Here is a 12,710-nt window from a genome sequence, read left to right on the forward strand (position 1 = left end):
GGTTTAAATTTATTTCGATGCTAGATTTGCTTATAATTAAGCGGGAAAATCACACCGGCCATGCAATCGAATGGTAACAAACATTTTACAATTTTAAAATGTAATCTTACCGCACTCTCAGTACGTAAACGATATTTAATAATTGTAGCGTTCAATTGGAGTCACCATCCATATGTCATTTGATTTTGATGCGTCTATATTATTATCTTGACATAACTGCACTTTAAATATTGACTAGTTTTCTGCTGCGAAAGCTGTCCGCGATTTTTATAAAAACGATAGATTTAACAGAAATGGGATCTAAGTATACTTGTACTACACTTATAACAATTGCAATGTTTCCCTGACTTAAATCTCGACTTTGGTAGCTGCAGCAGCATTTCGCTCGCCATTCTCCCTTTCGCGTTCCGCAGTCTCCTCCTCTTCAGCTTCTTCGCGTTGCTCCTCATACGAGGACTGCTCTTCCTCCTCGTTCGCGACAATAATGAACTCACTGTCTCCTGCCGTGGAGTTAGTTTTTTCGCTTAAGTGACTGGAATTTGAACGCTGTTCTAGAGCAGACCCGTACAAAGCGGGATTGCAGGTAAACTCCTGCTTCTTGGCAGCGTTTACTTCACGTGCAATGGTGGATACCGCACTGGGATTCACGTTCTGGCTGTGCTTAAAAGAGCCACCCTGCGATTGCTGGCCGAATCCCAGAGCGCCAGTTACGGGTTTAACTATCGGCCGCTGGTTCTTTCCCAGACCACCTGTTACCATGCCGGCCGAAAATCCCGGCGGCGGTTTGAAACCAATATGCGGCGCATTGCAGGTGTCCATTTTAAATACGTGTCTAGTTCGGGAGCTACCTAGTTGTTTCTCCACACGCAGAGACTGAGTGGGAACGACGGGCGCCCGACGGACCACCCGCGGTACAGCGGCCTGAGACATATCCGCCAACTCCCCGGTGACTGACTGACCAGCTCCTCCGCTTGGCTGATCTCCGAATCCGTACATTCGCTCGTGGCGCTCGTGGACATTTCCGTCGAAATCCTTGGACATTCGCCTGCTTGCCGAGGTTTTGGATATATCGGGTGCGGGCAAAAGTGGAGCCACATGCACCGCAGCCGGAATGTTGACACTGGTGCCTAGCCCTAGGCGTTGTTTAACATCGTTCAAGGTTTGATGTGCCTGCTGACGTGCCTTTTCTGCCCCCACTTCAAGCAAGTACATCATCTCGTTGCGCCTGGTCATGTGATGTTGTATCTGTTCACGAATCGGTCGCAAGTGTTCGACCACAGCCTCCGCCACACGGTCCTTATACTTGGCCGTGTCCAGGGTGGCGGCCTCGTCCACCACTGTCTTTATCGGCTGTCCCGTGACCTGGGCATGGATGTTGACCAGATTGCTGACGCCAGCTCGCTTGCCAGGATTATAGGTAATGTCTGATGTAAAGTCTGTGACGGCTTTCTTTATCTTTTGCGTTATCAAGTCGGGCGAGTCACACAAGTTGATTGTCGCTTTAGGATTTGCCTCCGATTTTGACATCTTTTTGGAGGGATCTCGCAGGGACAGCACACGGGAGGCATCACCATCTTCAATAATTGCGGTGCATACAGGGAAGGTCTCACCATAGCGACTGTTATAAGTTTTGGCCAAGTGCTGGGCCAGTTGAATGTGCTGAATCTGGTCAGCGCCCACAGGAACATGTGTGGCCCTAATGGAAAAACGTAAATGAATATTATAAGTACCAGAATAAGTAAGCCTGAATCATTGGGTTAAGGTGGAGACTTCTTGCAGTTGGTGCATATAGATATTTAAAGTAATTTTGTACTTAAAAAGATGTTAAGCTGAACCAAAGCCAAAAAGTCTGATAAGCTACTAGGACTTCACGGGTGACATTATAATCAGAAGAACGAAGATATTTACTTGTAGAGCATGATGTCGGCTGCTTGAAGAACCGGGTAAACGTATAATCCCAGAGGAACATCCTTAAGAAGGCGGGATTTCTCCCGGAACTGCGGCAGTTGAGCCAATCGCGGCATGGTGGTCAGGGAGCTAAGGATCCAGTTGAACTCAGCGTGCGCGGCAACTGCGGACTGGACGAAGAGGGTGCTCTTGGTGGGATCGATTCCACAGGCAAGCAGCGTGGCGGCCATGGTAAAGATGTTCTCACGCAGAAGCGGCGGATTGTGGGGCATGGTAATAGAGTGCAAATCCACAATACAGACGGTGACATCGTCACGGGCATTCTGCAGCTGCACCCACTTGCGGACGGCGCCGAGATAGTTACCCAGATGCAGGGAACCCGTTGGCTGGATGCCACTGAAGATCTTCCTTTGCCAGCGGCTGTTGTGCTGAATTGGGGTAATGTATTAGAGCCGTGGGTTATGTAAACTAATTCTACGAATGAACTCACTTCCTCGTGGCCACTGTCACCAGTATTACCATGGGTCTGATGCTTGTTGCCACCGGTCACCTGGGCCGTCGCAGAGGGCGTTCCAGTTGTCCTAGTGGCCAATCCCGGCAAGAAACTCCTAGCCTGAATGCAACGGCGCTGAATATGCACAGCTGTCGGTTCCTTTTTGGTCACCTTAGACAGGCTGCGACGGAGCTTGCCAAATCGGAACATTGCAATGAGCTATGAATTTTGTACCCCAAAACCTTTGAAAAAAATATTGGGAATAATGCGGTGCTAAATGTGAGAACAAAGCCCAAAAATAAATTATTCGTTTGAAACGGCCGAAATTTTGACACTGAGCGTTCGCGAGCGTTGCCAGATGGTTTTCGAAAAGCCGGTGCGACAGCTGTTAACAGTGATACTCAGCTTGGCGAGTTTACCGCTAAAACGGGAATATTGCTCATTCCCTAGCTAGTTTTGGAAATCATTCAAAATTTTTCAAACATTTATTAAAAAGTTCAAGATTATGTTCAGATAACTTGCCAATCAATTTAAATTAAGTGAATACTTAAATATATAATCTTTCTTTTAAAAAATATAGCTTACGATTTTTTAAACCAATTGTTTGAAGGTAAAAAATCCCTAGAGAACAATTTATAAAAAAATAAGTTTAAAAAACTAGAAGCCTAATCTCCCATTATTTTTTAGCTAGTAGCTTTATTAGTTGTACACCAGAAAATCGAACTACATTGGAAACGCATTAATCTACTGAAGTGGGGTTTCGAGTTTTCAAACTGTGTTGTATTTATTCTAGCTTAATACACATATTACATTGCAATTAACGCCTGGCGCCATTACCATTATTTATATTTTCCACTTTTCTGTTCCTACACTGAGAGTTACAAATATGCGGAGACTGTCGTTTCGGCCGTCAGGATAATTTTTCGAATAGGGGTTATCCAAAGATTTCAAACGCGGTGCAAAATTCTTCACTATCTGGCAGGGATTGGGAAGTGCTTAGAAATTGATCGGTTTGCCAAAGGCAGCTGCCACATTAGCCTCACGTAAAGCCTCGGCACAAGTCTGAAACAAAAAAAAAATTGTGCTTTAGGCTCGAAACATTCTGTTAAGTACTAAAGTTATTCTAAGCTACAATCGATTTGTGATCACTTACTGGATGCGCATGACAAACACGGGCCACGTCCTCGGCTGCCGCTCCGTACTCCATGGCCAGCACAGCCTCGTTAATCAACTCGCCAGCACTAGGTCCGATGATGTGGGTTCCCAGGATCTTATCGGTGGCCTGGTCGGCCAGAACCTTGACGAAACCGTCGGTTTCATTGTTGGTCTTGGCACGGGAGTTGGCCAGGAAGGGGAACTTGCCCACCTTGTAGGCAACGCCCTCCTGCTTCAGTTGCTCCTCGCTCTTGCCAACCCACGCGACCTCGGGATGCGTGTAGACCACACTGGGCACGCAGTTGTAGTCAATGTGCACGTGGCCTCCGTTGATGCCTTCAATGGTGATGAGGCCCTCATCTTCAGCCTTATGCGCCAACATGGGTCCGTGGATGCAGTCGCCGATGGCGTAAATGTTGGGCACCACAGTTTGGAAAGTGGCGTTGACAGGGATCCTGCCGCGGTCGTCCTTAACAATGCCCACGGCCTCGAGACCCAGACCTTCGGTGTAGGGACGACGTCCAACACTGACCAGTAGGGCGTCGCACTGAATCTCCTCCTTCTCGCCAGACTTGGCGTTCTCCACGGACACGGTGACGTTGTCGCCGCTGCGAGAGGCTGCCGTCACCTTGGTGCCCAGCTTGAACTTAAGACCCTGCTTAGTTAGCACCTTCTGGAACGTCTTGGAGACTTCGTTATCGATGCCCACGCCGCCGATCGTGTCCATGAACTCAATGGCAGTGACCTCAGCGCCCAGACGCGACCATACCGAACCAAGCTCCAGACCAATGACACCGGCGCCGATGACAACCAGATGCTTGGGCACCTTGGCCAGCTTCAGGGCGCCAGTGCTACTTACAATAACTTCCTCGTCAATCTGTGAAGGTTTTGTATGGCATAAATAATAAAGCGTGTTGTATAGGTCTTGCACTTACTTCAATGCCAGGGAAGGGGGTAACCTCCGAGCCAGTGGCGATGAGAATGTTCTTGGTCTTGACAGTCTCCGTGGAACCATCGGATTTCTTCACTTGCACCTCGTTGGGATTGACGATGCTGCCGAAGCCCGACAGCTGTGTGACCTTGTTCTTCTTGAAGAGCATGGCAATGCCACCGGTCAAAGCCTTCACAGCGTTTGACTTTTGACCCATAAGCTTCTCCAGATCCAGGCTAACGCTGCCGCAACTGATGCCACGGCTCTCCAGATCCCCGGAGTGAGCCATGTGGTAGTAATGGGAGTTGTTCAGCAGCGCCTTTGAGGGAATGCAGCCAACATTCAGGCAGGTGCCGCCCAGAGTGGCCTCCTTTTCCACGCTGACCGTCTTCATGCCCATCTGGGCGGCCTTGATAGCGGCCACATAGCCACCGGGTCCGGAGCCAATCACCACGATGTCCGCCTCGTGGGTGCTGGAGTAGCAGCGGGCGTTAAGGGCACCCAGAATGGCGGCATTGGTGCGCAGAGGAGTCTGTAAAGAGAGCAGATTACTACATGTTGTGCCGCCTTATCATTTATCACGCCAGTCGCACGCATTTCGCACTAATCTTCGGCCGACTATCAGCTGATAATTGGCCCAATTAGCGACCTTGAAAACGGGGCCAAACAAATCCCCCAAACGCCAGTGATTCACCCCTGGGATCATATGAGCACTGCAGGTGATCCAAGTGCATTTTCCAGGCTTTTCCTACCCATTTCTCGACCCCCTCGGTGAGGTTAGATTGCATAACTTGAGGGGCGATGGCGTTTGGGGAATCTGTTATGTCTCCCGATCCTTACCTTGGCTACTGCCGAAACAACATGACGGAGCGTGAACTGCATGGCTGGTGCGGGCGTGTTATGAGGATAATCGTTATTTAACTACAAACACAACACTAGTTTGATGTGTTTTTCCGACTGTTTTTCGTGTTGTGGAGCTCGGAGCGGTCGCAGGGCTGGCGATGTGCATTCGATAGTGGTCATATGATGGCCAGGGAGCTATCGATTGTTTTGGGAATTTTCCACTCTGTTGAAATGAGAAATTCTAGAAAATTGTCAAATTATAAAGGTTGTGTCTAAAATTATTTATTTGATGATCGTTCAAAATACGAAGTGTATGTAACTCAATTGATAGTTTTCAAATATTTATATTTTATGGGTCATATACCTTAAATCGAACCAGGTATATTTGTGAAACAATTTTTATAGTTTTGGCTTCCATTGATTTTTATTTTTGTATTTGTTAAAAAGTATTATTTGAAAAATATACGTACCTTTGTACATACTAAAAACATTTCGGGAACACAAAAAAAAATTAGGACTACAATTATGCCTTTTTGTTACAAAGACCATAGGCGTTTTAATTTTATCTTGAATATTTCCTATGATGAATAGTATTTCAAAAACGATTGAAATCTTATATTTTTGTATGAAATTAAAAATATAATTTACGATGAAAAATCGATACTTTGAAACTCAACTCTGTGTGGTATTCCCCAGTCCTGATATTTTCGAGAACACTTTTGGTATTTTTGCGGCACTTTCCACTCGCGTTTTCGTTAAATCATCAGTATTTCGCTAGCTGTCGCAATGCGGTCACACTGGTTCGCGGACACAACAAGATGGCGAGACTTGCCTCCGAAATCTGTTAGAAAACGCCACAAGAGCAGATAATTAGTTGAGTATTCAACCAGAAAATAGTTCGCCGAAGTGCCGGGCAGCCGCGGCGTATTTTGCAAAGTGTGTGCTTGGCCAGCGCAGCCCGAGAGTCGCGACAGGCGATACCTTCTGCTGGCCTTGCCTTGTTGCTGTGCCCGTGTGTGCGTGAGCGTGTGCGCTGCGAGTGTGTGCGTGGGCTGCCAAGAGGGCCGAGAATCGCTGAGTTTCCAAGATGATGAGCAACTACGGCAACATGATGGACTCACCAAAGTCATCGCCCCACGGCGGCGGCCGATCACCCGTGGTGGCACGTCAAGACTCCTCCGGCACTCTGAAAACGACCATTTCGCTGGGCAAGACGCCCACGATCATTCACACGGGGCCATTCTACTCCATGAAGGAACCGCCCGCCAAGGCAGAACTTACCGGTGACAAGGATCTCATGACCGAGTACGGACTGCACCACACACTCACCAAGTTCAAAGAGAAGAAGTTCAAGGAGTCGCTGGCCTCGTTTCTTCAGAACATCCCCGGTATCAACGACCTCATCACGCATCCCGTGGAGAACAGCACGCTGCGGAGCGTGATCGAAAAGCCGCCCATTGGTGGAAAGGAGCTTCTTCCGCTGACCCCCGTGCAGCTGGCCGGATTCCGCCTGCATCCCGGACCGGTTGGTTTTACCAATTTGCCTTTATTTCACTTGCTCTACCTTACGAATGACGAATGCTTAGCATATTCAAACATATTTGGACGCACTGTTTTGCGTTTCTATACATTTGCTTTCATTAGGTTCGCCTTTCAATTATCAAATGTAAGGTTTTAAATGTAATAATGATCAAAAAATATGATGCATTTAACTATGCTTTCAGCCTAATCCTAATTCCTGCACAGATTTATCTACTAAAGGCAAAACTACTATAAAATTTAATTTTGTCGCGACTTTTCTGTCATTTATAATAGTATTATGCACTTGTATTTTATTGGCACTACATTTTCTTTATGTTAAAAAAACAGTTTGAAACACAAATAATTTAGCCATTAATTTATGTTCCAAATAATTGTATTTAAATTTAATTAAACAAGTAAATTTAATTCTAATGTAGCTTTTCCCCTTAAAGCACTTTTTAAACAAGGTATATTGAGTCAAATTGATCAGTATGAACAGCTAAGTTGATATAGCCATGTCCGTTTCTACGCGACCTAGTCTCTCAGCAATTAAATGTTTAAATTTGAATTGCACGTAAGTGCATTAGTCAAAACGCTCCAGATAGGACCACTACTTCATTTTGCTGCCATATGCATATTCTGAAAAAATTTCTTTTCGGCATATTTTTATCAGTTCTGCACTTTCACATTGGTAATTTATCCTATTTTGATATCCATTTCAGCTGCCGGAACAGTATCGTACCACATATGTCACACCTGCGCGTAAACACAAAAACAAACACAAAAAGCACAAACACAAAGACGGCGTGACCACGGGACAGGAATCCACGCTGCTCGGTAAGCTATCTGCTGAATTACCGCTCAACTCGATCACACTTAACCCAATGATTACGATCTTGCAGACTCGGCCGGCTTGGAGACTTACGAGAAAAAGCACAAGAAGCAGAAACGCCACGAGGACGACAAGGAGCGCAAGAAGCGCAAAAAGGAGAAGAAGCGTAAAAAGAAAAACCAGAGCCCCGAACCGGGCGTGAGTTTGCTGCCCGGAGGAACGGGTTTGGGCGGAGCACCGGGTGTAATGGGAGCTACTAGTCTGGGTTCGCTGGGAGGTGGACCTGGCCCCGGACTGTCCAGCCTTAGTGCCAGTATGGGACCTAACGTTGTGGGGAGCATGAACAGCTTTTCCTCATCTATGCAGATGCAGCAGCAACAGCAGATGCCCATGCAGCAACAGCAGATGTCAAGTGGTGGGCTTTTAGGATCTGTGCTGGGCACGAGCGGCGGTCCAGGTGGCGGCGGCGGCGGGGGAGGAGGTGGGGGCGGCGGCGGCGGTGGGAGCCTGCTTATGTCGCAGTTCTAGGCAGGATCCTTTAGCAAAATAGACTTGGCTCATTACCTCTCATCAGCAGACGCACCCCAAATGGCAACATAAAAAAAAACGCAAAAGGGCCTCGGTCCTCTAAATGCAATTTTCTCGATATCGTTTCGTGTCCTAGTTATTAATTTATGATTATCGTAAATGTAAAATAGTTTATTTCTGTAATTAGCCAACAATTTTTCGTTCGTTTTTCGCGCTAGCTTAATGAGATTTATTTTAACGCAAGTTATGGTACAAAACGCAAAACGTTTTCGCTCTCGATTCCAGCTCTTCCCTCCACACAAACACACCCCTCGCCAAGCCCCCCAAAAAACCCACTGCTTTGCAACCTTTTTATTTCGCTTACCAACCTTGTAACGTGTAGGGTCAGTATTTCAATTAAATTTCTGCAATGGTTTGTTCTTCCAGCAAGTTTATAAACACAAAAGAAAGCTGAGATTCAACAAAATAAAAATGCCTGTACTATAAGTAATTAATTTTAGTGATTAGGCACATAAAACAATAAACAAGTATACAAATGATCAAAGTGTGTGTTTATTAACGGTTGGAGTATCTGCATTTTTCAAGTATCAACATTTGATGTAATGAAGTTCTGCTTCCGAGGAGCCTTTGAATTCAAATCTGGCGCCAAACACTTGTTAGCACTCTGTTGACCTTAACAGGGCGCCCTAACAGCTACGCTGAAATCTGACAGATACTAACATAGCCATAACAGGCGCCAACAGCTGCTTCAATTCTCAGGGAGTTGCTCGCAATCGAGAGTCAATTAATAAATTAAAAGTGATGTGTAAAAGATAGTCACCGCTGCAAGGCCATAAATGAGTTGTAACTTTGCCAGATTCTCGCGACAGGCAGCTATCAATATGTACAAACAGACGTGCACCAATCTCCTGGAATTGTCCTCCGCCAAGGTGACCGAGTGGATATCAAGCTTCGACAGTGTAATAACCGACTGCGATGGTAAGGGGGTGGTGGGGTGGGCATACTCTCAACTCGCCATAGGATTCCGCCCAGGAAGCTGCGTTACATAAAGATATGTGTATACCACATTTTGCCCAAATACGTCAGCAGCCAATTGGTTTTGTGTTGTGGCAGCGTCGTGAATTTCAATGTCAAAGAGTGAAGTGCGTGATATGGCGGGAAGTCGACTTTCGGATGCCCTCATGACTTATGCGTTATAATTATATTTAGGGTTGACAGTTAAGCGCCAGTAAGAGTCAGATAAATGCAGTCATATTGATGAGCCTTAGATTTATTAATAATTGTCAGTCTTATGAAATAATCATGTATTCATGTTATCCTTATTATACATTAATTTTATGTTTTAATGACTCAATCATTGCCTTTTTTTTTAATTTTAAATGTTACTAATCAAGTATTAGAATTCATCTCAAGTTGACCTCTTGGCCATGCGTTGGCCTTCCATGATCCTTCATAGTATCAAATTTAGTAAAAGATAATGACAAATCAATAACGCTTTTAATGCACTTTTCCACTCCAGGTGTTCTTTGGATCTATGGCCAGGCACTGGAGGGTTCGGTGGACGTGATGAACCAGTTCAAGGCTATGGGAAAGTCCATTTACTTTTGCACCAACAACTCGACGAAGACCCGGCCGGAACTTCTCAAGAAAGGCGTCGAGCTGGGCTTTCACATCAAGGAGAATGGCATTATATCGACGGCCCATGCCACAGCTGCGTATCTGAAACGCCGGAACTTTAGCAAGCGGGTATTCGTGATCGGCAGCGAGGGAATCACCAAGGAGCTGGACGCCGTGGGCATTGAGCACACTGAGGTGGGTCCGGAACCCATGAAGGGATCGCTGGCCGAGTTCATGGCGCAGCATTTAAAACTGGACACGGACATCGGAGCCGTGGTTGTTGGCTTCGACGAGCACTTCAGTTTCCCCAAGATGATGAAGGCCGCTTCGTACCTGAACGACCCTGAGTGTCTGTTCGTGGCTACTAATACGGATGAGCGTTTCCCCATGCCCAATATGATAGTGCCCGGCAGCGGGAGCTTCGTGCGGGCTATTCAAACCTGTGCGGAGCGGGATCCAATAGTGATCGGAAAGCCCAATCCTGCCATTTGCGAATCTCTGGTCAGAGAGAAGAAGATCGATCCATCGAGAACTCTGATGATCGGAGACCGAGCCAATACGGACATACTTCTTGGCTACAATTGCGGATTTCAGACCCTGCTCGTGGGCTCAGGAATCCATCAGCTGAAGGACGTAGAGCGTTGGAAGCTCAGCAAGGATCCCGAGGAGAAGAAGCTCATACCAGACGTATACCTGCCCAAGTTGGGAGATCTTTTGCCATCGATCGTGAACAGTCTGGCGGTCTTGAAATGAATTAGTAATCAGTAAATAGTAAATAGTACGGACATGTGTTTGTATAGATGTTACATTTAACGGCAATAGACAGGACAGTTTTAAATATTTAACGCAAATTTATAGTACAATTTATACCACAGAACAAAGAATATTTAAATAAATTCAGAAGCATTTTGTGAGACGGATGACTTAATCGATATGCCCGATTCAATTAGTTTTTCCGAGCGAGCTTTGTGCGAAAGGGAGATAGCAGGTTTTCCCCAATCACCATGAATCGGAATCAGCCAGCCCGTCGCCGATTTAGTCGAGTCGCAAGCATTTGGCGAAGCGGTCTACGGAGCAAAATGTCCAGAGGCGGTGCTGTGGACTTGACCGGCCTATCCGGGGAGCAGGTGAGCGAGTGGCTCCAAAGTTTCGACACGGTTCTCTGCGACGGCGACGGTGAGTCTCAAGGGCGGAGTGGAGCAAGTGTGGAGCTTTTGCCAGGGTTGTCGCCTCACCGAAATAAATAACATTTAGGTGGTAATTTACATGGGTGAGGGAAAAGCTTGGCGATCGCTGTAGCAAGAAGTTTACATTTCACCTTAATGACAATTTAGAAAACTTTAAACATTAGTTATTGGAAATACTTGATTGATATTTTTCGGATTCCGTTTAAATCTGAGCATTCGCAATTCTTGTAAAATAAACCATTCTAAGCTGAAATATTCCATGCAGATATGTGAAATTTTATTTATGTAGTATATATTTCCTTTTTACAAACGGCTAACAAACAGGATTTTGGGTTTAAATTATTTAAAAATATAAATAAAGAAAAGATGGAAGTCTTTGGAAGTTCTCTAAATTCAAACGTTCTCAAATGAAACCAAATTAAAAATCCATTAAACGGACAGGCACAATTTGGCAGGATGACACGGCCATCGCGGGTGCTCCGGATGTGGTGAATGCCCTGCAGGATCGCTTTGGCAAAAAAGTCTACCTGATTACCAACAATGGACTGAAGACGCGTCATGAGCTCTTTGAACGCTGCCAGCGCCTTGGCTTCCATTTACCCAGCGACCGACACATCATATCGCCTACGGCGGCCATCTCCGACTATCTGGTTGGGAGTCCGCAGTTCGACAGGACGCGACACAAGGTCTATGTGGTGGGCAACGCGGCCATTGCGCGGGAATTAAGGCAGCACGGAATCGACAGCTACGGAGCCGGAGGAACAGATGAACTGCCTCCGGGCGACAAGTGGCCGGACTTTGTGGCACGTGAGTTTGGCAACTCAGAAGCGGCAAGGGATGTGGGCGCCGTGGTGGTCGGCTGGGATGAGTACTTCAGCTATTGCAAGATGGCTCGCGCCTGTCACATCCTCTGCAGTAATCCCGACGCCGCATTCCTTGTTACCAACCGGGATGCCGTGCACAAGTATCCAGCCTTCTGTATCCCCGGTACCGGGGCCTTTGTGGCCGGCATTGAAGCCTGTTCGGAGCGGGAAGCCCTCGAGATGGGCAAGCCAAATCCTTTGGTCCTTGAGCCCCTAACCAAGGCTGAGGAACTACGTACCGAGCGAACGCTTATGATTGGTGACTGGTAAGCGGGATTAACCCATCCTTTGAAGCTTTTCTAATGAGTTCCTCCCTCCCGTAGCCTCAAAATAGATGTTGGTTTCGCCAGCAATTGTGGCATGCTATCGCTTCTGGTGGGCACTGGTCGATATAGTAATCTCTCGGATGTCCAGCGGGAAAAAGACAGGCTTCCCCAGCCAGATTTTTATCTGCCCCGGCTGTGCGACCTGCTGCCCCTTTTGTGAGCCATAAGTCCCATCGGCTCCCGTACAGCTATAAACACGTTATCAACATCTTAATTCGACTTTTATTTGGCTTTAGTTGGTGTGTTTACACATAGTTGTACATATTGTATCTGCCGGCAAGTAACACTCTCAGATGGATACTTTCTTTACATATATAAGAGTGGGTGAAAAATTGCAGGCCCTGAAAGTTATCCATGAACAAACCCATTTTAAACTATGTATTTCGCAGAATGAAAAATAGAGTGTGTTGCAAATAAATTTAGAAAAACAACAATGTATTTTTGACAAATAAATCACTAATCATTTGCGAATAATATTTCATATGTCCGGTCCCAAATAAATTTCA

General features: G+C 46.3%; 5 protein-coding genes across 6 annotated transcripts; 3 read left to right on the plus strand and 2 right to left on the minus strand.

Annotated features, from left to right (window-relative positions):
- Positions 1–178: 178 nt before the first annotated feature.
- Positions 179–2,760, minus strand: LOC6534273 (tryptophan--tRNA ligase). Its single transcript, XM_002094918.4, has 3 exons — positions 2,399–2,760; positions 1,909–2,336; positions 179–1,696 (listed from the first exon to the last, which is right to left on the minus strand). Exons 1-3 carry the CDS (start codon positions 2,609–2,611, stop codon positions 349–351), a joined length of 1,989 nt encoding a protein of 662 aa, XP_002094954.1. The 5' UTR covers positions 2,612–2,760; the 3' UTR covers positions 179–348.
- A 399-nt stretch (positions 2,761–3,159) lies between these two features.
- Positions 3,160–5,517, minus strand: LOC6534274 (dihydrolipoyl dehydrogenase, mitochondrial). Its single transcript, XM_002094919.4, has 4 exons — positions 5,328–5,517; positions 4,492–5,019; positions 3,555–4,433; positions 3,160–3,463 (listed from the first exon to the last, which is right to left on the minus strand). The coding sequence occupies exons 1-4, from the start codon at positions 5,367–5,369 to the stop codon at positions 3,398–3,400; spliced, it is 1,515 nt and encodes a 504-aa protein (XP_002094955.1). The 5' UTR covers positions 5,370–5,517; the 3' UTR covers positions 3,160–3,397.
- A 587-nt stretch (positions 5,518–6,104) lies between these two features.
- Positions 6,105–8,656, plus strand: LOC6534275 (mediator of RNA polymerase II transcription subunit 19). The gene is made up of 3 exons (XM_002094920.3): positions 6,105–6,855; positions 7,574–7,688; positions 7,754–8,656. The coding sequence occupies exons 1-3, from the start codon at positions 6,418–6,420 to the stop codon at positions 8,209–8,211; spliced, it is 1,011 nt and encodes a 336-aa protein (XP_002094956.1). The 5' UTR covers positions 6,105–6,417; the 3' UTR covers positions 8,212–8,656.
- Positions 8,657–8,934: 278 nt separating this feature from the next.
- LOC6534276 (glycerol-3-phosphate phosphatase) lies at positions 8,935–10,756 on the plus strand. 2 transcript variants are annotated; one of them, XM_002094921.3, is made up of 2 exons: positions 8,935–9,189; positions 9,731–10,756. In XM_002094921.3, the coding sequence occupies exons 1-2, from the start codon at positions 9,048–9,050 to the stop codon at positions 10,579–10,581; spliced, it is 993 nt and encodes a 330-aa protein (XP_002094957.2). In that variant the 5' UTR covers positions 8,935–9,047; the 3' UTR covers positions 10,582–10,756. The 2 variants fall into 2 exon arrangements, with proteins under 2 accessions (XP_002094957.2, XP_039230204.1); XM_039374270.1 differs by lacking the exon at positions 8,935–9,189 and adding an exon at positions 9,208–9,439.
- A 76-nt stretch (positions 10,757–10,832) lies between these two features.
- LOC6534277 (glycerol-3-phosphate phosphatase) lies at positions 10,833–12,635 on the plus strand. Its single transcript, XM_002094922.4, has 3 exons — positions 10,833–11,004; positions 11,457–12,144; positions 12,202–12,635. The coding sequence occupies exons 1-3, from the start codon at positions 10,833–10,835 to the stop codon at positions 12,362–12,364; spliced, it is 1,023 nt and encodes a 340-aa protein (XP_002094958.2). The 3' UTR covers positions 12,365–12,635.
- The last annotated feature ends 75 nt before the right edge of the window (positions 12,636–12,710 follow it).

This window comes from Drosophila yakuba, chromosome 3L (genome assembly GCF_016746365.2).
Source record: "Drosophila yakuba strain Tai18E2 chromosome 3L, Prin_Dyak_Tai18E2_2.1, whole genome shotgun sequence".
Taxonomy (NCBI): Eukaryota; Metazoa; Arthropoda; class Insecta; order Diptera; family Drosophilidae; genus Drosophila; species Drosophila yakuba.

Coding starts and splice junctions, on each gene's coding strand:
- LOC6534276 (XM_002094921.3), top strand. CDS start 9,048: ATGAGTTGTAACTTTGCCAGATTCTCGCGACAGGCAGCTATCAATATG. Junction 9,190..9,730: donor TGTAATAACCGACTGCGATG/GTAAGGGGGTGG, acceptor TTTCCACTCCAG/GTGTTCTTTGGATCTATGGC.
- LOC6534274 (XM_002094919.4), bottom strand. CDS start 5,369: ATGCAGTTCACGCTCCGTCATGTTGTTTCGGCAGTAGCCAAG. Junction 5,020..5,327: donor TTGTTTCGGCAGTAGCCAAG/GTAAGGATCGGG, acceptor CTCTCTTTACAG/ACTCCTCTGCGCACCAATGC. Junction 4,434..4,491: donor CCCCCTTCCCTGGCATTGAA/GTAAGTGCAAGA, acceptor AAACCTTCACAG/ATTGACGAGGAAGTTATTGT.
- LOC6534275 (XM_002094920.3), top strand. CDS start 6,418: ATGATGAGCAACTACGGCAACATGATGGACTCACCAAAGTCATCGCCC. Junction 6,856..7,573: donor TCCGCCTGCATCCCGGACCG/GTTGGTTTTACC, acceptor TATCCATTTCAG/CTGCCGGAACAGTATCGTAC. Junction 7,689..7,753: donor ACAGGAATCCACGCTGCTCG/GTAAGCTATCTG, acceptor ACGATCTTGCAG/ACTCGGCCGGCTTGGAGACT.
- LOC6534273 (XM_002094918.4), bottom strand. CDS start 2,611: ATGTTCCGATTTGGCAAGCTCCGTCGCAGCCTGTCTAAGGTGACCAAA. Junction 2,337..2,398: donor GTGACAGTGGCCACGAGGAA/GTGAGTTCATTC, acceptor ACCCCAATTCAG/CACAACAGCCGCTGGCAAAG. Junction 1,697..1,908: donor GCCGACATCATGCTCTACAA/GTAAATATCTTC, acceptor TTTTTCCATTAG/GGCCACACATGTTCCTGTGG.
- LOC6534277 (XM_002094922.4), top strand. CDS start 10,833: ATGAATCGGAATCAGCCAGCCCGTCGCCGATTTAGTCGAGTCGCAAGC. Junction 11,005..11,456: donor GGTTCTCTGCGACGGCGACG/GTGAGTCTCAAG, acceptor TTAAACGGACAG/GCACAATTTGGCAGGATGAC. Junction 12,145..12,201: donor ACGCTTATGATTGGTGACTG/GTAAGCGGGATT, acceptor TCCCTCCCGTAG/CCTCAAAATAGATGTTGGTT.